At 44.8% G+C, this 22,834-nt stretch overlaps 2 protein-coding genes across 2 annotated transcripts in view; one reads left to right on the forward strand and one right to left on the reverse strand.

Moving 5' to 3' along the window:
* Casp6 (caspase 6) lies at positions 1 to 12,205 on the forward strand. Its single transcript, XM_051165436.1, has 7 exons — positions 1 to 110; positions 707 to 811; positions 5,247 to 5,417; positions 5,844 to 5,920; positions 9,270 to 9,445; positions 10,820 to 10,976; positions 11,645 to 12,205. The coding sequence occupies exons 1-7, from the start codon at positions 1 to 3 to the stop codon at positions 11,884 to 11,886; spliced, it is 1,038 nt and encodes a 345-aa protein (XP_051021393.1). The 3' UTR covers positions 11,887 to 12,205.
* Positions 12,206 to 12,920: 715 nt separating this feature from the next.
* Mcub (mitochondrial calcium uniporter dominant negative subunit beta) overlaps positions 12,921 to 22,834 on the reverse strand; it is a 60,815-nt gene continuing 50,901 nt past the window's right edge. The window contains exons 5-8 of the mRNA XM_051165754.1: positions 17,046 to 17,206; positions 15,513 to 15,716; positions 14,184 to 14,300; positions 12,921 to 13,449 (exon numbers count right to left, since the gene is read on the reverse strand). Of these exons, the coding sequence (XP_051021711.1) occupies positions 13,372 to 13,449; positions 14,184 to 14,300; positions 15,513 to 15,716; positions 17,046 to 17,206 (560 nt within the window). The 3' untranslated portion in view covers positions 12,921 to 13,371. The remainder of the gene's footprint in view (positions 13,450 to 14,183; positions 14,301 to 15,512; positions 15,717 to 17,045; positions 17,207 to 22,834) is intronic.

A 22,834-nucleotide genomic window follows, 5' to 3' on the forward strand; every position in this document is an offset into this window, starting at 1 on the left:
ATGGCTGTGGCGGGCATTAGTGTCCCTTGCCTGTCTCCACACCCCTGCCCGCAAAAGTGTGAGTTCCGCCGAGCCGGAGGAAGGTGCAGTGGCGTCCTGGCGTTGCCGGGGTGACGGCGGGCCCAGAGACTGTTGCTAGAGCATCTGGGGAAGACGGAGGCGGATCCTGGGGCGGGGCACGAGGCGGGGCGGGTCTAGCAGGAAGCAGGGTCTGGCAAGCTGAGGCCGCTGGGCTAGGACACCCGGAGTTCGCCAGCAGGTAAGTGCGAGCACCGGTGCAGGTGTGGGGCGTGGGGCGCGGGGCAGCACTAGGCGGCTGGCCTTCTCCCCTGCCTCCAGAACTGGGGTGACTGGCCGAAGTTGTAGGCTTGCTCGGCGGCGGACGTAGCTGTGTTGTTTGCCCAGGCTAACCTAGCAGAGCGCCTTTGTCCTCCGGTTCCGCAGCCTCCGGCTGTTTAAACTTAAAAGGGCGGCGCTTGCGCTGTGTGGTAGAGAACTTAGCTCTGCAAGTTGAATCCTGTTTTGTTGATCGCTTCTGCCTGAAAAGTGTAGAGAAGTGGCGGTCCAGGGCTCAGGGCACAGGGGTGTGGGAGTCCGGCTTAAGACCCCAGGACCTGGGCGGAGACGTCCGCCCCAGAGCTCCCAGCAGCAAACAAACTTGTTGCTGTCTGGCCACGGGTTCGCCCCAAATAACTTTTCTCCACAGGATGATAAACTGCTACTGCTCGCGGAGGAACAGGCTTCCTGACGCCGAACAAAACCGGCACTGGTTAAAGTTAGAAAATTCAAGCCTGATTGGTCTTTATGGTCGGTCAGAGATGGCCTTTTTTTCAGAACTCTGTCCTTACTCCAGAGTCAAACTGTGAAAGTCACCGTGACCTTCCTTACAAGGGGCAGTGGACCTGTTGGACACAGGGTCTAGTAGCCATCTCCAGTTTAGGATTGAGTGGTGTAGGGTGAGTAACGGGGGGTGGGGGGGGGGGGGAGTTGGAGGGGTCAAGGGGAGGGAAGAGTTTGCACTAGTCTCCTCTCCGTTTTCTTTGATTCCTTTTCTCTCAGGGTTAGGGTTACATTATGTCCTCTCACCATGCCCTTTCCATTTGTGGGTTCAGGGAAAGGTGAGTTAACTTCTTACAGGTTATTAAATAGATGGCTGACAGGGATAATAGGTCGATTCTCGCGATGGCTAGTTTGGAAAGTGGCCGCCGGTAGAATGTCCCTAGTGACAGGTTGTACAGACTTTGCAGTCCACCAGCGCCTGGCTTTCAGTTCCAATTTCTCAGAGCTGCCCTTAGGCAGTCCCGGCCCATGGCCTGTGTTCTTGAGCTTTGGAAGCTGTATGATAAAGTATCTATAGTGTCAAGCAATCAACGAACAGTGGCTGGTAGCTTTATCTGCAAATTGCCATAAAGAGAAAAAGGAGCGAGTGATTTTGCACAAATTAAGGAACTAGCAGGCACTGCTTACTGCGTTGGGGTGGAACAGGAAAAGAGAAGTGAGAAGAAGCCGAGAATCAGGGTTACTGGTCTGCACATTTGTGATGACAACTTCTGAGGTGACTACAACTTTCTGAATCTCATATAGAGTGTCTTATTCTGTGCTACTCAAGAGGCTGAAGTAGGAGAATCTCAGGGTTCAGGCCAGCCTGGATACATCTGGGGGGAGGGGGGAAGGAGGGGAGAGGGGTTGCTGGTCCTGTGATGCTTTGCTGTAACTCAGAAGGCCGAGTCAGAAGGAATGAAAATTGGAGGCCAGCCTGATACACTGCTTTAAAACCCTCACTAACTAAGGCAAGACCCATGTTGGCACTGGGAGTTGTATGTCAACTTGACACAAAGTCTTCTGAGAGGAAGGAACCTCAATGAAGAAAATGCCTCTATAAGGTCAAGCTGTAGGCAAGCCTGTAGGACATTTTCTTAATTAGTGATTGATGTGAGAGGGCCCAGGCCATTGTGGGTGGAGCCATCCCTGGGCTAGTAGTCCTGGGGTCTATAAGACAGCAGGCTGAGCAAGGCAGTGAGCAGCACCCTTCCATGGCCTCTGCATCAGCTCCTGCCTGCAAGTTCCTGATCTGTTTGAGTTCCAGTCTTGACTTCCTTCGGTGATGAACAGTGATATGAAAGTGTAAGCCAAACAAACCCTTTCTTCCCCAGTTTGGCTTTCAGTCATGGTGTTTCATTGAAACACCAGAAACCCCAACTGAGGCTGATAACTTGGATGTCTATTGTAATTTTCCTAAGCATCCCTCCTCTCCCCCCTAATGCCTGTGCTTAAGTCTGAATTAAAACTGTCTGAGCCCAGCTGGAGAGATGGCTCAGCGGTTAAGAGCATTGACTGTTCTTCCCAAAGTCCGAAGTTCAATTCCCAGCGACCATATGGTGGTTCACAACCATCTATTATGTGATCAGATGTCCTCTTCTGGCCTGCCAGTCTGTGGGTCTCTGTGAGCTTGAGGCCAGCCTGGTCTACAAAGGGAATCCAGGATAACTAAGGTTACACAGAGAAACCCTGTCTCAAAAACAAAATAATCAAACAACAACAAAACCTGTTTGAGGCTGGCAAGATGGCTTAGCAGGTGAAGACACTTGCCATTAAGCCTGAGGACCCAGGACCATATTATAGAAGGAGGAAGCCTACTCCTGCAAGCTGTCACCTGACCTCCACAGGGCTGTGGCCTGTGCCTGCCAGCCTCCATGCATACCCAAAATAAATATATGTTTAAAAACTTTACTAACAGATTCCAGGTTAAGCTTAAACACATTCTTACTGAGGTTGTGAATCTGACAGCCTTGAAACTGAATGTCTTATCTAAACGAATAGTTCATCCTGAGCAGCAGCTTAAAGCTAAGTCTGTTTGCCCTGACTGCGTGAGGGAACTATGTGAGCTTCTCCGTTAGTAGGGAGAGCAGAGCTGGTCTCCAGGGCTTCCACCCTCGGGGATGGGGACGAGTCAGGCTGTGACTGGCATTTCGCCACACAGCTCTCGGGTAGACTTTGAGCTGCCTTAGGCAGTGCATTGGGTAGAGGCAAAGCTGAAGGAGGTGACCAGCTGTCTTCTCCAAGACCAGCTGCCTTCCACCTGAGAGTCACCTGGTTCCTGTGCTAGCACTGGCTAGCTCAGCTACCTGAAGGAAAACTTGGGAGAGTGGAGGCTGAGGTAAAGAAACTTCTGCAGACCCTTCAACTTCTTAGAAAAATTTACCTCCTTACAAAGACAGATAGACTGCCAGTCCCTTCCCAGATTCTGCCTCTTTAAGGCTCAGTTACAACCCAGACCCAGGAGTCTACACCCTAAAACTGAGGAAACCCGATTAGCACCTGGGCAAGGAAATGCCCTACTGGACTCCTCATTGATAAATGGAACTGTCTGAGCAAACTCCAAGAGGAGTAGGCTAAAGGGATCCTGGGCCACTTCCCCACCCCCTCTCACTGCCAGGGAAGTAGCGTTTTTTTGTTTTAGTGGCATGAGGTTGGAACAGTCAGATGCCAGGGAGGGACACTGTTTAAGGACAGAGGGTAATAATCCATGCTGCCTCAAAAGACGTGTCCCGTTGGCGCTCCTCTTTGTTCATAACGATCTCCTCCCTTTTCATCTGTTAATGAACCAGCGGAAAACAAGCTTGTTGCTCCACTTTCTGTACGGAAACTGGGCCAGGTGGCCCGCGCTTCTTGCCTGTGCTACCCTGGATGCTGAGCCAGGCGAAACAGCGCATTGGGCCGAGAGTGTGAGGACTTCCTGAACAACATAATGAGACCCCCGCCTCATTGAAAAGATGGAGCTTCTCTGTTGTGCTTGCTACATCTCAGTAGCCAAGGGGGCTAGCACCCAACACAGGGCATTGCATACACTGAGCCATTGCCTCAGCACAGAAAGTTCTGTCAGCTAGCACGTCCCAGAGTAGAAAGGATGCTGGGAAGGGTTGTTTGGAAGATTGTGGGGGCGTGGTATGTGGTGAGCACTGGGGTTCCTTACCAGTGCTGTCAGTGGAGAGAAGCCATTCCAAAGACTAAAATTTGAGGCTTTGCAGGCCCTGCCCTCCTCCAGTTAAGCGTGTTAGTGTACTGGTAACATTGTCTACCACAGACTGGATTCAGTTCTCCTGTATGACTCAGCCCCTACTCCCTTCGCAAAAGGATTTCTTATGCACCACAAAGCAGCTGAATTTCCCTCAAACTCTGGAACCACAGAATTGTTTCACTCAAAGCAGATGTGTTTGGATAATGTTTTCTCCACGTCTGCTTAGGATTTTTGTGATTTTTGAAGGCAAGAGCAACACTGTGCTGTTGTCTCTGATCTACTGATCAGATAGTTTCCTTCATTTCCAGGAGTCTTAGGGATGGGGGTGGGGCGGTCTGAGGGGCGGGGGACGTCTGCTGTATTTTAGTTAAAAATAAAAGAAACGAGTGAGACGTGGTGGCGCACACTTTTAATCCCAGCCCTCAGGAGGCAAAGGCAGGTGAGCTCTGTGGGTTCGAGGCCAGCCAGGTTTACACAGGGTTCCAGGGCCTCCAGAGATACATAATGAAATCTTGTCTCAAGAAAATAAAATTAAATTAACAAATAACTTTGTTTCCCTAATAGGTGGAAGTAAACCATGACAGAAACAGATGGTTTCTACAAAAGGTAAGAACACACCCTTTTCCCTTCTTGGTCACATGAGAACAATGCAGTTGTTAGGTTCAGCATTTGGGGAGCTGAGCAGTGGTTCTCAACCTGTGGGTCACGACTCCTTTGAGAGTCAACTGACCCTTTCCCAGGGGTCACCTACGAATCATAACATTAGCAAAATTATAGTTTTGAAGTAGCACGTTATGGTTGAGGGTCACCACGGCATGAGGGACTGTATTAAAGGGTCGCACGCAGCCTTAGGAAGGTTGAGAACCACCGGGTTAGAGGCTACTCCTTGTTGTCAGGGGAACTGGAGTGACGTTCAAATGATAAAATATTGGGTAAGGTGTGGGTTTAGTACTAGAGCTTGGCTCTGGGCCTGGGTGCTCCCCTGCTGCGCCATCACTGGACCTTAGCGACCAGGAGGAAGTATCGTGGCAGCGGGCCTGGGATGGGGCTTGAGGGTGACACGGTGTTGCTTTCTAACACTTAACCTTTCTTCACTGATGGTCTCCCAGTGCCCAGCCTTAAAGAAGCAGCAGACTCCCGTCTGCACGTGGGTTATTATTTAACATGATTTAATGTGAGTTTTTGCTTGTTTGTTTGTTTATTTGTGGGGTTTTTTTGTCTGTTTTTTTTTTTTTTTTTTTTTTTTTAGCAGGGAGGTGTTTGACCCGGCAGAACAGTACAAGATGGACCATAAGAGGAGAGGGATCGCCCTCATCTTCAATCACGAGAGATTCTTCTGGCACTTGACACTCCCAGACAGGCGGGGCACCAGCGCAGATAGGGACAACCTGACTCGAAGGTAGTTTTCTCTGTTGTGATGATATACATTTAGGTGATAACTAATCATAATTTAGTGCTGATGGCAGATTAAGAGCCTCACTTGGACCCGGCATGTGCTTAGAATTCACAAGTCCCACCCCCCCCCCTGCCATCCAAAAAAAAAAACCTGAATCTCCCCCCCACACACACACCCCCAAGAGCTTGCCAGAGCTGTCTTCCTCACCCTGGTCTCTTGATTATCACTGACAGATGCGCAGTAGATGGTAATAGTTGTCATTGGATTTCCATTGTCCCTGTTAAGCCCTTTTGTAGGGCTGGGGATCAAGGAGAATTACCATTGTTTTTTATATGTCATAAAAACACACATGGAATTCCTCAGAAATTAAGGGCAGTGGGACAGCCTGGAACTGCTCACAAGCTAATTCTGAGTGTACCGTGTCACCAGGTTTTCAGAACTAGGCTTTGAAGTGAGATGCTTCAACGATCTCAAAGCACAGGAGCTACTGCTGCAAATTAACGAGGGTAGGTTGTCTTCTACTTAAGGTCTCTGATGGGATGGATACTATGTGCTGTCTGACGACAGGAGCAAGTAGTAACACTGGGCAGAGAAGGGGGGGATGGGAGAGAGGGTGGAGGGAGGGAGAGGGAAAGCGAAGGAAAAGAAAAGGAAAGGAAAGGGAAAAAAAGTTCCTAATTTCCAGCGGGTTATCCATGTTGGCTTTGCCTCTGTATTTACACTCATCCAGCAAAGTCTATATTGGCATGCCTCCGGTTACACATTATCACTCCAGTGTTGAAGGAAATGACCTGTTGATGTGGACATCTGAAATGCAAGTTCTTCCGAGCTGGCCCTTTTGAGTGGGCTTGCTTACTCGCTCTTACCTAGTTCGTTGTCTCATGGTGCTGATAAACTTGTGTCTTTACGCTGTTGCCTCACTACGCAGCAGGTGTTCTAGTTACAGTGCAGCTTAGAGTCAAACCAGTTCCCGGTGGGCTGTCATTGCTATTTGCATGATCCTTTAGCACTTTCTCCGGGCTTTCTTCTAATTAAATAATTATAACTGAAACTGCCTGCTTACTAAGTGTCTTGCTTTGCTCATAAGCTTTGGAGGACACCTGGTCTCAGCTCTCCAGGAAGCTCTGAGAGTTGGGCGTGGCTCAGGGGGGCAGCCACAGGGGCAGCTGGTGAGTGGCTGTTTTCTAGATCGGTTCAGTCTGTGGTAGGGAAGTCTGCTCATTGAAAGCATCTTTAACTATATTGCCAAAGTCACGGGGTCTTTTAAAAGAACTTGTAAATTACCATATAGTCACTGCATAAAGCAAGGTTCCAAGCGGATTCCATGGGCTGCTATTCTGAGCAGCGCTGGATGAGCTAGCAACTCATGTTGTCCTGGAATTCCCTATGTAGACAAGGCTGGCCTTAAACTCTCCGAGATCCACCTGCCTCTGCCTCCCAAGTGCTGGAATTAAAGGCGTGCGCCACCACCTGGCTTGGTTCTTCATATTTTGAGAAACATCCCTTTGTTACATCAGTTTCTGATTGGATTATTTGGTTTTCTAGTAGAGTTTTTTCATCATTCTTTATATAGTCTAGATACTAGCCTCATCCCTTCAGATGTGTAGCCAGAAAAAGACCTCCACCTGTCCCGCAGGCTTCGTCCTCACTCTGGTCATTGTGTCTTTTGCTGTGAAGTTCATTTAATTTCAAGTGATCCCATTTGTTAATTCTTGGAAGTATTTCCTGAGCTATTGGAGTCATTTTCAGAAAGTCTTTGCCTATGCCTATATCATACATTTATTGTTTTGTGTGCGCATGTGTGAGCCTGTATGCATGGCACAGCAGCACCCATGTGGATTTCAGGGCACAGCTTCGGGAGGGAGTGTTCATCTACCGTGTGGATTCTGGGATTTCTCCAGGTTTGGCCACGAGCACCTTTACCTGTGACCCATCTCAGCACTCTGCTGATGCCTCTATCTTGAAGTGTTTAAGAGTAGTTTCAGATCTTGAAGTCACTTCTCCTTGTGGGTGTCCAGTTTTCCCAGTAGTTTGTTCAAGAGATTGTCTTCCTCTTTTCTCTCCTGTATATTTTGATACATTTGTCAAAAGTTAGGCGTCTGGAGCTGTGCGGGTTCATTCCTGGGTCCTCGGTCCGATTGGTCGATGTCTCTCGTCTGGCGTCATGCCGGTTCTGTTACTACTTCTGCACTGCAGCTTGAAGTCACTGTGGCGCTAACCCCAGCTCTGTTGTATTTGCTCAGGATTGCCTTTGCCATCAGGGGTCCCTTTGTGCTTCAGCATTCCATTTGGATCTTTTCTAATTCTGTGAAAAGTTATCCTGAGACCCCATGGATAGCTCTTTTGTATTGTAGCCATTGCCTAGTGTCATCAATCCCTGGGCGTGGAGGCCTTTGCATGTTTCACCAAGGAGGTCTTGCACCTCCCTAGTGGCTGTTTCTTTTGGAATGCTATGTTGAGCAGTGTTCTGTTCTGTTCTGTTCTGTTCTCTTCTGTTCTCCCTTCCTCCCTCCCCACACCCCCACACCCTCTTTTTTTCTTTCTCAGTGTGTAATAGCATCCAAGGAAGCTTCTGGTCTTTGTATCCCTGCTGTTTTTTTCTGAAAATGTTTGTCAGATCTAGATCTCCTGGTGGAGTGCTTGGTGCTTTTTATTTGATTTTTAAAATCTTCTGTGCATGAGTGTTTTGCCTGCATGTAAGTCAGGTTTCTGGTGCCTTCAGAGGCCAAAAGAGAGCATTAAAGTCTAAAGTAACAGATGGTTGTGAGCTGCCACGTCACGTGGGTGCTGAGAACTGAACCTAGAACAGCCTGTGCGGCCTTACCTGCTGAGCCTCCTCTCCAACCATCTTTTAAATATGGGACCTTGCCATCCACGAACAGGAGCCATTTGCTTGTGCCTTTCCCATTTGTATCTCTTTCATTTCTTCCTCTTGCCATACTGCACTTAACGCAGCACGTTGTGTAAAAGCGAGGGAGCGTGCATTCGTTTGTCCTTCCAGGAAATGCTTTGCTTTTCCTCTGTTAGTACAGAGTTGCTGCAGGTCTGTCGTGTACAGCCTGGGTGGTGGTGCTGTGTTCCTTCTGTTCCTGCTTTCCTCGGGGCTCCCATCAGGAGAGGATGCTGTCCTTGTCACGTTTCTGCACCTCTCAAGATGATAACACACTTCTGCCTTTGAGCCTATTTATATGCTGTATTATAGTCACTAATTTGCATATGATGAACCACCATTATAATCCTGCAATTAAGCTAACTTGATCACGGTGTGTGTGGTTTCTTTTAATGTGTCATTAAATTCTGCTTGCAAGCATTTTACTGGGGATTTCTGTGCCCGTGGTCCTCGGGATGTTGGTCTATAATGATTTTGTTGCTGTATCTTTAAGTAGCTTGGATCTTAAAGGAGCCTCCCCATGTATTTCTCCACTTTTCTGTTCTTAAGAAAAACTAATCTCTTTAACGAAATTGCTTCAAGTTTTAATAATTGTTTTTTCTTTTTAAGCCAGCCATGGTACGTCATAACTGTAATCTCACTACCAGGAGGCTGAGGGTGGAAGATTCCTGAATATTTCAGGCCAGCCTTCATGGGCTACAATGTCAGTCCCTATCTCAAACAACTAAATTTTAAAAAGAAAAGAGTTTAGGGCAAAGACACAGTTTATGGTCAGCCTGACTCCAGAACGAGATCCAATATTAAAAAAGAAAAGGGTCTAAAGATGTGTGCTATTATAGGAAGGTTGTATTTATTAAGGCATGCCCCTCTCCTGCCATTTTGCAAGTGTATTTTTGTTGTAGTGCCTGTTGCTGGAAGTTCTGCATGTGGCTAACAAGCTCTTATTTTCACCTCTGCGTGCCTAGTGTCGACCTCAAGCCACGTAGATGCCGATTGCTTCCTGTGTGTCTTCCTGAGCCATGGGGAAGGCAACCACATTTATGCATATGATGCCAAAATTGAAATTCAGACATTGACTGGCTTGTTCAAAGGAGACAAGTGTCAGAGCCTGGTTGGAAAACCGAAGATATTTATTATTCAGGTAAGACTGCCCTTTCTGTTATCTCAGATATAAAATTCAGGACGTTGATTATAAAGGTTAAAAAGGCAGTCTCTAAAATAAGTTCCTCCAACAGTTGGAAAGGTTCTTTGTGGATCTTGGTCAAGTAAAATTGAGATTTCTTTATTATAAGAGTGCTTTGAGCTGGATAGTGGATGGCACACACTTTTGATCCCCACATTTGTGAGTTTTAGGGCCAGCCAGCCTGGTCTACAGAGTGCCTTCTAGGCCAGCCAGTGCTACACAGAGAAATCCTATCTCAAAAAAAATCAACCCCACCCCCCAAAAAATGTTTTGATTAATATTTGATGAGACAGATAATCGCTGGTACGCAGCTGTGTGGCTGGGCTGGGTATGGAGGAGGCACGGCTGGAACTGAAGACGTTGACGGCACAGGATCTGGCTACCCTGGGCTTGGGTCTGTTTTATATGGAGTGTGTGCTAGCCAGTGGAAGTGATGGAGGAGGAGGCTCGCCAGCCTCATCCCTTTACACTTCCTCAAGCTGCCAAATAGTCTTAGAAAGAAAAAAACAGGTTTGGGGGGTGTGAGGAATTTGGTGTTAGAGACTTTGACTCTGTGAATTTGAGGGTGGAGCACAATTTAGCTTGTAGCACTGAAGAGTAGAGTTTACCTCAATGGCAGAGCAGCTGTCTAGCCACCATGAGGCCCTCGGACCAGAAAATAAAAACATTTAATGCGAGCTTCTAAATCAGGATTAATAGATAGAAATTTAGAATTCACTTTTAAATTGGGAACAAAAACTGGAGAGAGAGAGAGAGAGAGAGAGAGAGAGAGAGAGCGTTCAGGGCTGGAGGGTTGGCTCAGGGACTGATGGCATATACTGCTGCTCTCGCAGAGGTCTGCGTTCCTGTCCCTGCTCCAAGGAACCTAGTACCCTCTTTCGAACCCCGGGGCACCTGCACTCACATGTGCACAAGACACACCCGCAGGCATACATGTAGACACATGATTTTTAAACATTGAAGCATTTATAGTGAAAACAGAAGGCAAGGCCTCTTGAGCCAGCCAATGCTGTTTTGACACAGATTGTCACAATTTGTGACCACAATGAGACAGTCAGAACATCATTTGGAAACCAGTCCCTGACTGAATGAATAAAAAAAAACATTTGGTAAGGATGATGGTTTTTAAAAAGAAGGATATGCCATTTGGCATATTTTGGTGTTTATTTGGGGGATGGATGGGGACCGGGTTTTGTAGACCGTGTCTAGGAGGAGATGTTACTGGGAGAGCAGCTGCTAGCCTTGCGTTGTCCCTGTGACTAACGGGAGGTTTGCTGAATGACACAGTCTCGCGGCAGGCAGAGAGAGTGCCTTTCTTTTCCTCTCTCGTAGGCCTGCCGGGGCAATCAGCATGACGTGCCCGTGGTCCCGCTGGATGTGGTGGACCATCAGACAGACAAGCCGGACAACGTCACACAGGTGGACGCTGCCTCCGTGTATACACTGCCTGCGGGGGCGGACTTCCTCATGTGTTACTCCGTGGCAGAAGGTGAGTGGGTAGACGGCGCACAGAAGCCTGTTGTGACCTGTCCTTTTGGCTAAAGTCTGGGTCACCTTTGAGTTGGAGTGGTCTTTCCCAGTTAAGTCACGGTGCTGTATTAAAAAGGCGCAGACCTAGTCACATTGAAGGAATCCTTTCTGATTGATAAGTGAAATGTAAATATACCTTACAGAATGACAACGTCATTGTTGTGTATATGTATGTATGCACTTATATACGTATATACGTGTATATACGTTCTATAATCACATAACAACAACAGCACCAGCTTGCTGTCACTGGGTGATAGAGTAACAGGGCCGTTCTGATCTATTTGTGGGAAGCCCTGTTGAAAACATTTTGCTAAGTTCTTGGCTTTTGAACTGAACAGTTTTGTTTGATCTCTGGCCTCCAAAAACCATCGAGTATTATTCAGTGCTAGTTTTCTTTTTTAGAAAGTGGAGGAAAGTTCATTAATCCTTTGTATGTAAAACCATTACAATCAGTTTGTTTTCCTAATCCTGAGATTAAAGCGATAGAAAAGGCCGTAACCACACTTGAGGAGCACATCTTATTCTTCCCCAAGGACTTTCGAGAGCTTTCGTTTCTGTAACTGAATTAATCATAAAAGTGTCCTCCAGTGACCTTGAAGCACCTTCCCCTCCATCTTGTTTTAGGGTATTACTCTCACCGAGAAACCGTGAACGGCTCCTGGTACATCCAGGATTTGTGTGAGATGCTGGCCAGGTACGGCAGCTCCCTAGAGTTCACGGAGCTGCTCACGCTGGTGAACCGGAAGGTCTCTCAGCGCCGCGTGGACTTCTGCAAAGACCCAGGGGCAATTGGCAAGAAACAGGTTCCCTGCTTTGCCTCAATGCTGACCAAAAAGCTGCATTTCAGTCCCAAGTCTACTAAGTAGGGTCATCCATCTTGTGTGCATATATTTTATTTCACACACATTTCCCTTTTATACAATGGTCAGTTGGATGAAGCCTTTGGCCTATCAATGTTAAATGTTTTGAAGTTGAAGAAAAGTGATGCTTTGTACTTGTTATTTTTCAATCATGCTGGATATGGTGAAAGGGCTAAAAGAAATCCTCAGGAAATTACTATGCATAAATGTCTCCTAGCATTTATTACATTTTTAGTAAACCACAAGATTACTCAAAATGCCAGCTAGTGTGCCTTACATTTTATGACACTACTTATACAAGTTTATTGTATAATGTTTTTAAAGATGAATGAGATCATTTTCACCTAATAAAATATCTAAAACTCATGTTATTAAAAATTTCTAATTCATATACTTATATAATTTATAGTGGGCCTATTTTACTTGGTTGTGTATTTGTTTATTTACCTATAATCCAGGTATTTTGTGTATGGATTTAATACCCATTTTGGAAAAAGTAAACCTTAAAAAACTGTTTAATGGCACTCTGAGGATGAAACATAGTATGCAGCAACATGCAACCACTATGAAGGCACATGCATAGTAACACCTAGCCACCCTAGGTACATAGAACCACTGTAGGCACACGTGCAGTGACACCCAGCCACACAGTCCAACATGCAGTGCGACTCCTGGTCACTATAGGCAAAACATGTACCAAAAAGTAATTCTACAGTAACTTAAACTTGAAAGTCTGACATTCTCAGCAGACTGTTTCATTAACAGTATGATTAGTTTTTACTTTTAGGTTCAATTCTTATTAATCAGACACATTTTGAAAATAATTTTATGTTAATAAGTTGCTGGTTATACCGGGACTTTGAGAACAGGAACACGTTGCTGGTATAAAAGCAATACCTTGGATGCCTTGCTTTGGAATAGAACAGGTGCCAATAGAGCTAGTGGGGGCATTTATACCTTAGAGGAAATGTAATGGGAATACAACTGCTGCATTAAAAAAAAAAAAAGAAACAAAAAAACAAAGCCTGGGCACTGTGGCTGGTAATTACACGGCACCCAAGAAACTGAGCCAGGAGGATTGCTTACCATACGAGGCAGCTTGAGCCACAGTGTGAAGCCCTGTCTCATGAAATAAAATAAAAGTTCAAGTTAACAACAAGGTGAGTCTAAAAGCCTGAGAACCAAAGTGAATGAATGTCAACACGCTAACCTTTTTTTCGCTGACCATTTCGCTCCCGTGAGGAGCCAGCTGGGGAGGGGCTGGCGTTGTGGCACCTTTGCCAGGGCACACAGGCCATTTGAAACTGCCATCCGCACAGAGCCACAAACCACCTCGAGGGAGAATGTCAGAGAGCATTTCCATTTCACACAGATTTATTAACCAAACAGTATCTGAAGCTGTCAAACGGGAATGAACCTGACCTTAAAAATGTCCAGTTGGTAAGTTAGAAAATCGGCACATCGCCTACTGGTGTTTAAAAAAATGTAAGCTTAATTATTCCCGCTGAGTTCCTCCCGCTGCGTTCGCAAATGGAGGGAGTGGCGCACGTTCTCCAGGGATTCTGTAGCCTGTCATGAGAGGGAGGAAGGAAAGTTTGAGATCAGAGAAAAATAAGGAAAATCATCATGGCGATTTAAGAGGAATTGTACAAATTTAACATCTCCTTAGGACAAGAAAGCATTTAAATTACTGGGGCAAATGCCTTATTTGAATCTTTTGTGCTATGTTTTTGTTTGTTTAGTTGTTTGTTTCTTTTGAGACAGAGTCTGCCTTTCCTGAAACTGGACATGCAGACCAACTTGGCCTTGAGCTCACAAACATCTGCCCGCCTCCCAGGTGTTGGAATACATCAAAGGTATTTGCCACTGTGCCCAGCTTTATGAATCCTTTTTATTTTATTTTATTTTTCTTTCCCTTTCTGAGACAGCCCTGGCTGTCCTGGACTCACTTTGTAGACAAGGCTGGCCTCAAACTCACAGAGATCTGCCTGCCTCTGCCTCCCAAGTGCTGGGATTGCAGGCATGCACTACTGCACCCAACTGTGAATTCTTCTTAAAAAATGAGTTTATGGTTTCATTTAACCCCTCCCTGGTACTCTGAAAAGAAACTACCAGATAATCCCTTACAGCATTCCCGCTCTGCCCCAGTTCATATTAATATATATATTATATATAATATATATAACATATATATATATATATATATATATATATATATTCCCAAACTTCTGCTAAAGAAAACATAAAAAATTTCTCTGTCTCCCAAACAAACCCCACTTGGAAACGTGCTTGCTGTAAGATACCTCAGCAAGGTCCTCTTTTAACTTGTTGTATTGCTCCACGTCAAAACACTGCTGCTGTGACTTCTTGTGGAAGAACTGGAGAAACTGCCTGCTCCGCAGCGAGGAGTACGTGTAGTTCTACAGGAGAGAGGGGACGCTGCAGTTTGGGTGAAGATACTGACTCAGCAACGCCAAGGCAAAGCGGGGAGATGAAGGGATGTGAGCGTCTACACAGTGGCTGTCAGAGCAGAGCGCCCACGGAAGTAGGGCATGCATGGGAGCTGAGAGCAGCCGCCCCTCTTACAGGCAGGCAAACTGGGACAAGAAAATGTACGCACTAAAGAGAAAAGTGGAAAGATTTGCCAAAGCAACCCTGAGACAAAGCTAGTTAGTGGGTAAAACTAACTTTTGCAGTACAAGTTCAGTGTCAAGGATTAATGGGGACACACAGAACAGGAATGCAGTGTTTACATCAGTGGAGGAGTTCATGCGCTTATACTGTCATCTGTAGGAATTAAAGTTTTTTGATGCTATAAAGCCTCCATCCAACTTTGTGGAAAAACAACCAACTTCAGAAACCTCAGGAAAATGCTTGCTGCTTGTGCTGCCTAGTTTTATGTCAACATGTCACAGGCTCCATTGTAGGCAGTGCCACCCCTAGGTTAGTTAGTAGTAAGAAAGCAGACTGAGCAAGCCAGTAAGCAGCACGCCTCCGTGGCCTCCACACCAGCCTCTGCCTCCAGGTTCCTGCCCAGTTGGTAGCCTCCACCTTGGCTTCCATCAGAGGTCTGGGCTTAGATATGTAAGCCCCCCCCCCCAAAAAAAAAAAACCCTTTTCTCCCCAAGGTGCTTTTGATCATGGTGTTTCATCCCAGCAGTAGTAACCCTGACCAAGACACTGCTTGACGGGCTGGAGAGATGGCTCAGAGGTTAAGAGCACTGCCTTCTCTTCCAAAGGTCCTGAGTTCAATTCCCAGCAACTACATGGTGGCTCACAACCATCTATAATGAGATCTGGTGCCCTCTGCTGACGTGCAGGCATGCATGTAGGCAGAATACTGTAAAAATAATAAATAAATAAATCTTAACAAAACAAAAACAAAAACAAAAAAAAAGACACCGCTTGACTTGGATGAGGAATTCTTCAGCCCAGTGGTTCTTAGCCTTCCAAATGCTGCAGCTCATGTTGCGGTGATCCCCCAACTGTAAAATTATTTTCATTGCTACTTTCATAACTATAATTTTGCTGCTGTTATGAATCATAATGTAAGAATCTGATATTTCCGGTTGTCTTAGCAAGCCCTGTGAAAGGGTCTTTTGGGGAGGGGGCGGGGTGTCATGACCACTCACCTGCCGAGTTATGATGAAGTATGCAAAAAAGACCATGGAATTTGCAAACGTAAGGAAGAACGTAACTGGCTCCATGATATCCCAGGAGTACACCCACCAGGTAAGCCAGGCCAGTGCCCCACCCTGAGCAGAGAGCAGAGCTAAGCCGGCCCACAGGAGGCCGCTGGTTTTGGCTTCTGACCGAGCTTCTATGTTAGCTTTGACCTGGAGGAAGGGAAAACCATTCCGCTTACAAGTTTGCCAGCTGACGGAGAAAACAAAAGCAATGAGAAACAATCGAACCAGTGAACACTTTGCATAACTTTGACGAGATCTGGTATGTAGAAAAATAAGATTTATGAAGTATGTATTAGCTGCTCATTTCCCGATCAGTTCATTAATATTTTTTAAAGTTATAAATATAACTTTATATAGCCAGCCTGGTAAACACAGAGTTCCAGGACTACATAGAGAGACCCTGTTGAGAGACAAAGCCAGAAAGAAAGATGGAGGCACGTGGATTGCTGTGAGTTCAAGGCCAGCCTGGTCTACACAGCGAGTCCAGGACAGCCACGGCTACACAGAGAAACTCTGTCTCGAAAAACCCAAAAAGAAAAGAAAGATGGAAGGAAGGAGAAAAGGAAAGGAAGCAAAGCCGACTACAGACCATAGAAGGTTTGCACTTAGAAGCCTACAAGCCCGTTCTGAAGCGCAACTGAAGTCACGGGCTGTTTTTTTTTAAAGTCCTCTTCTGTGAATTATCTCACAGGTAGTGTGTGCCCAGGTGGGTCTCTAGAGCTCCCTTCTGTTCTGTGACATGAGGCACAGTGCTCTATGTGGATGGAGCTGCCTTCCCTGGAACTTCCCTGCAGACCTGGCTGGTTTTGAGTTCATAGAGGTCTGCCTTCCTCTGCCTCCCACGTGCGGGGTAAAGGCAGCCACCACCATACCCAGAATATCATTTCTTGAAAAGCAAAATATGGGCAAATAATCCAGAAAACCAAACCCAACAAAGTGCTTCTCTACCATTCTTCCAGTGCTCCTGGAAAGTTACTACATTTCTAGAAACTTTCTGTTCATAGACAAAGATTAGCTACCCATTTTTTTTTATTATAAGTGGAATTACAGTTTGAAGAATGTAAATTTGCCCCTTAAAACAGACTACCTACCCCTACCCCCAAAATAATCAGGGTTTTTTTTTTTTCCTCCATAATTTGGAGAAAGGAAATAAGCACGGATGTTATGAGGAAGCCGTTGCTAACTTGTCACCCACAGTGCTCTTAGGCATAAGTGAGATTTGTGCTGACGCAGTCTACAATGCCCCCATTTCACAGTCAGCTTTCATTAACTCTGGAGTCAGATGATGAGCCACATGCTAGCTGCACACCTCAGTTGCCTGGTGCGAGCATCTCAAAACGACGAAGGTCAGCTCACAGTTCATTTTTCGGATTAAAAGAGAAAATGAGCATATACAAAACACCCCAGTGCTCATGTGACAGGAGCTCGCTAATAAAAGGTCTAACTTCCCCGAACCATTGGCAAGCGGCGCCCCACCTGCTCCAAGGGCCGCAGCTGTTCCTGCAGTTGGTCAATCTTGGCCAGTAGATGGCGCTCTTGTTTTTTCTGAAACTCTTCTAAATGGAAGACTGTAAATAGCTTATGAACCAAGGATTTCATGTTCTCCATCTCAATCATGTGCTCTTCGCTTGGTTTTCCTGAGAAAAGGTAAGCAAGACATAGGCGTTTACTCTGTGATCCTCCAGATGAGTCCGGGCAATGAAATCTGAGTCACCGAGTCAGGCGTCTGAGCTCTGGCCTGGGCCTGCCCTGCTGTCTTTGACTCCACAGGGATTTAGTTAACCACCAGTCTCTCCTACAACGTCAATTTATAGTGGTAAATTATCAGACAGTGGCTTTAAAATTCACCTTTTGTGAGTCAGATTGTCTTGCCTCCTTTTGTTTCTATGGATACAACGTTTTGCCTGCATGTACACCTAAAGGCCAGAAGAGGGCACCAGATCTCACTATAGATGGTTATGAGCCACCATGAGGTTGTTCACAATTGAACTCAGGACCTTTGAAAGAGCAGCCAGTCGCTTTTAACTTCTGAGACATCTCTCCAGCCCTTGCCTCCTTTTGTAATGTGACTTTACTGTTGCTTTAAGAAAGATACATAGGGGTATGTATACAGTCTCAAGATGGAGACTGGCTGAATGGATTAAACATGATTGCAGGCTTCAAGAAACCTCAATGGTTAGCTGGGCAGTGGTGATGCACACCTTTAATCCCAGCACTTGGCGAGGCAGAGGCAGGTGGATCTCTATGATTTCGAGGCCAACCTGGTCTACGAAGCAAGTCCAGGACAGGAAGGCTACACAGAGAAACCAAACCAAAACCAAAACCAAAGCAAAACAAAAAAGAACCCTCAAAGGCAACGGTATTCATGGAGTGAAGATGAAAAGATGCAAGAGAGCTCTCCCCAAACTAGTGGAATCTGAGCATAGCAGTGTGAAGCGTGACAAAGCATGTTTCAAACCAAAACTAGGAAGACTAAAGGAAATCGTCACATATTAATAAAGGAAACAATCCATCCAGAAGATATAATAATTATAAATATGTACATATGAAGCATTAATGCACCTAGTTTCATAAGCAGTATTGGGCAAAAAAGGGACCAATAAGTCCAGATTTATCATGATTTCAAGGCCAGGCCAGGTTACAAAGCTCCAGTCTGTCTGCAAAACAAGAATCTGCCTCAAAAAAAATTTTTTTTAAAATAATCCCACTACGTATGTGTTTATACACACACACATACACACACACACATGTTTATGTGCATGTGTTTGGACTTTATATGTAATCAAGCCAGATTTAAGAAGTCAAAAGACACTTCAGAGTTAAACTGCACCATAGGTCAAATGAGTTGGAGAGACATCTGTAGAATACTCATCCCAAACCTATTTTCTTTGCCAGTCCATGGAGTTTTCTCTAAAATAGACCATGTGTTGTAAGGAGAAAGCATTAACAAATACAAAAAACTAAGAAGAAAGAACTCCTTGCCTCTTATCAGACCATAATGATTATAGTAGACTAGCACTGGAAATTAACAGAACAGCACGCTATATAAACCTGGAGACTGAACACGAGACTTTTGAATAATGAGTGGGTCAGAGGAAAGAATCAGGGAAGAAATAGAAATGTCCTAAAACCAAGTGAAAATAAAACACCACTCCCCAGAACATTGAGAATAGTTCTAAGAGGGTAACTTATAACTGAGTACTACATTAAAAGACTAGGTCTCAGATAACCCAATCTTCCTGCTCATCATAGATTTGCTTTTTGGGTTATTAATATCTTCTTGTTTCAATATTGGCAGCCATGCATGTCTTAAAATTTATCCATTGGGTCTTAGAAAAACAGAAGTAAGGTAAACACAAAATTAGTAGATGTGAAGAAATAAAGACTAAGGTGGATTAATGAAACAGGCTAAAACAAAAATGGGTCAGTGAGACAAGTTGGCCCTTAAAAAGAAAAAAAGGGGAGCTGGAGAGATGGCTCAGAGGTTAAGAGCACTGATTGCTCTTCCAGAGGTCCTGAGTTCAATTCCCAGCAACCACATGGGTAGCTCACAACCATCTATAATATGATCTGATGCCCTCTTCTGGCCTGCATGTGTACATGCAGGCAGAACACTGTATACATAATACATAAATAAATCTTAAAAGAAAAAGAGGTGGGGGGTGCTGAAAAGACCTTAACTAACTAATCAAAAGAAAGTAAAATGTTCTGGGCATGGTGGGCATGCCTTTAATCCCAGCACTTGGGAAGCAGAGGCAAGTGGATCTCTGTGAGTTCAAGGCCAGCCTGGTTACAGAGTGAGTTCTAGGATGGCTAGGGCAACACAGAGAAACTCTGTCTTGGAAAATAAAGTGCAAATGGAGTATATTATAATAGATATGACATCATCAAGAGAATCATTGGGGAATATTTTTCAAAATATCTTTTACAAATTGGAAATTTTATAAGAAATAAATAAATTTACAGACATTTATGGCCTACCAATGTTTAAAGAATAAGATACAGATAAACTGATCTATAATGAGCAATAAGATTGACTCAACAACAGTTTCCAACAAAGAAAAGTCAGGGCTGAATGGATCTCATGCTTTGTTCTATACTTCTGAAGATATAACACCAATAATTTTCAAGCTAGTCCATAAAACAGTCCATAAAATTTCTTAACCCAATTCTATCTAACCAATATTACTCTAATATAAAAACAGGATAAGGACTCAACAAGAAAATATAATTTCTCTGATGAACATAGATGCAACATTATCAATAAAATAGTTGGACGCCAAATCCAACAACACATTAAAAAGATCATACGCCATGGTCAAGTTGCTTTCATTTCAGATATGCAAGCATGGTACAACACACACAAATATCAAGGGCAAAAACCGTGACTATCTCATGATGCAGAAAAGGGACTTTGAAAAACTCAACATCTCTGCATGACAAAAGTTCTGAACAAACTAGGACCAGAAGGTTCATCCCTGACCGTAGTAAAGGCTGTGTGCAACAACAGGTAGCTAACATCATTCTGAAGGAAAAATAATGGAAAACATTTCCTTTAAAATCGTGTGTGAGTGGGCTTCGCTCCCACCAGGCCTAAATCAAGAGAGTGCGTGAGCTCTTGGCGAGGGAAGGAAGAGCAAAGACTGCACACAGGAAAGCCAGGAAACTCTTAGAGCTGACGAGCGCTTTTAGCAAGAGACAAGTAGCGTTTCTGTAAAGCAGATATGATCAGGCAAAGACTCAGGAAAGCAATCCAGAGACAGGGAAGGAGAATGGAAGGAAGAGGAGAAGAGGAGGACAGGAGAAACAGAGGAAGGAGGTACCACGACCCAACCAGAAGGTGAAGAAAGCGCCCTGCGATGAAAATGAACACCGAGGACTGGAGAGATGGTCCTGAGTTCAATTCCCAGCAACCACATGGTGGCTCACAACCATCTAGAATGAGATCTGGTGCCCTCTTCTGGCCTGCAGGTGTACGTGCAGTCAAAACATTGTATACATAATAAATTAATCTTAAAAAAAAAAAAGAAAAGAAAGAAAGAAAAGAAAATGAACGCCGAAGAAGGCACTGAAGGGAAGACCTTCCACGTTCATAGATTAGCAGAACTCAGGTGGGGCTTTCAGACAACAGTGTAGACTAGAGGCTGCTTCTGTGTGAGCCAATGAAGGGTCAGAGTAAGAAAAAAAGAATAGTCTATTCCAAACAGAGGAAAGATTTGGAATTCCATAAGGGAAGTGAATGCATGTGAGAAAGATGAGGGATGGGATGGGTGATGTAGAGAAGTGAGGCAAACTCAGCCCCAGGGACGCAGTTGTTGGGGACAGATCGTCTCCTCCACGCTGAGATGTAGTGGTGGGGGTGGGGGTTTCAGTGTTTGGGATGGTTAATCAAGAAACGATCTAAAGACGTAATGAGTGAAAAAGAGGTCCGAACCAACAGGTTACAAATAACAACACAGAAACAGGAAACATGGACCAGCAGGGCAACAGGACTCCTCCAGGAGGTCACAGAGATGGCTGAAACAGGTAAAGTAGTGGGAATGTAGATTTGCCTGGCAAGAAGAAACAAAGATGTAAATTCAATGTAAGACCTGACCTGCTAAGGAAGTCAGTGATTTTCTTTCTTTCTTTTTCTTTCTTTCTTTTTTTTTTTTTTTTTTTTTTTTTTTGGTTTGGGTTTGGGTTTGGGTTTGGGTTTGGTTTGGTTTTTGACAGGGTTTCTCTGTGTGTAGCCCTGGCTGTCCTAGAACTCACTTTGTAGATCAGGCTGTCCTTGAACTCATAGAGATCCACCTGCCTCTACCTCCCAAAGGCATGCTGGGATTAAAGACATGCGCCACCACTTCTGGCTGAAAAGTCAGCAAAATAAATAAATAAATACATAAAAATAAAAAATAAATTGATGAGAAAATTAGCAACATGCATGAAAGTCAGCAATACTGGAAGTAAGAAACTCGGTGAATAAAATCCTGAACATACAAGAACGCATCGCCAGCAGACTCAACGAAGCAGAAGAAAAAAAAAAAATCAGAAAGGACTATGGACTGCTTAGATTGTGGATGGACTGACACAAGCTAGAGCCATCTGGGACAGGTTTCTTTTCCTTCTTTCTTCCTTCCGTTCTTTCTTTTCCTTCCTTCCTTTCTTTTCTTTCTTTCCTTCCTTCCTTTTCTTTTCTTTTTTCTTTTTTTTCAAGACAGGGTTTCTCTTGTAGTCCTGGCTGGCCTCAACTCATTTTGTAGACCAGGCTGGCTTGGAACTCACAAAGATCCCGCCTACCTCGGCCTCCCAAGTGCCAGGTAGGGCTGGGGAACAGTTTTCTTAGTTGGGCTTCAGTTTTTAAATGTGCACATCAAAGCTGGGTGGCAGTGGCCAGGACAGCCAGGGCTACACAGAGAAACCCTGTCTTGAAAAAACTTACATAAATAAATAAATAAATGCATCAGATCTATGATCAAGTCTATGGAGAATTTTCTGGGTTAGTGGATGATGTGGAAGCCCCTCCCACTGGGGGGGTGGTGCCAGACAGGTGGTCCTGGGCTATATATGACAGCAGGCTGAGCAAGCCTCGAGTAGAAAGCCAGTAAGCAGCATTGTACTATAGCTTCTGCCTTAGTTCCTGCCTCGAACGCCTCAGTAATAGGCTGTTACCTAGAAATGTAAGATGAAATAAACCTTTTCTCCCTAACTTGTTTTTTTGTTTGTTTGTTTGGTTGGTTTTTTTGTTTGTTTGTTTGTTTTTTTGTCATAGTCTTTATATCTCAGCAATAGAAACTAAACCGAGACAGAAATGGGTGATCAAATACTAGATTCAAACATCAAAAAGGCAAAAGAAACATAAGCATGAGTCTGAGAAAAGATCAGAAACCAAGTCTGGAGATCTATGAGATAGAAGGAGCTGAGATAAATACTAAATGCTTAGAAAGTCTATTCGATGAAATTGTAGCAGGTTTCCTCACCATAGAGAAACCGATGAAAATCCAACCAAAGTATGGGATGCCTCCAGCACTGTTCTTTTTGCTTAGATTTAATTTGGCTATTCAGGGTCTCTTGTACTTCCTGTGAATTTCAAAATTACTTTTTTTTTTTGGTTTTGTTTTGTTTTCTTTGTTTTGTTTTTCGAGACAGGGCTTCTCTGTGTAGCCTTAGCTGTCCTGGACTCGCTTTGTAGACCAGGCTGGCCTCGAACTCACAGCGATCCGCCTGCCTCTGCCCGCCGAGTGCTGGGATTAAAGGTGTGCGCCACCACACCTGGCTCAAAATTG

This window comes from Acomys russatus, chromosome 23 (assembly GCF_903995435.1).
Source record: "Acomys russatus chromosome 23, mAcoRus1.1, whole genome shotgun sequence".
Taxonomy (NCBI): Eukaryota; Metazoa; Chordata; class Mammalia; order Rodentia; family Muridae; genus Acomys; species Acomys russatus.

Bases quoted from the DNA above. Each gene is read 5' to 3' on its own strand.
- Casp6 (XM_051165436.1), top strand. From the start codon at position 1: ATGGCTGTGGCGGGCATTAGTGTCCCTTGCCTGTCTCCACACCCCTGC. The intron at 111-706 runs GTGACGGCGGGC...TTTTCTCCACAG, and splicing joins GGCGTCCTGGCGTTGCCGGG to GATGATAAACTGCTACTGCT. The intron at 9,446-10,819 runs GTAAGACTGCCC...CCTCTCTCGTAG, and splicing joins CGAAGATATTTATTATTCAG to GCCTGCCGGGGCAATCAGCA.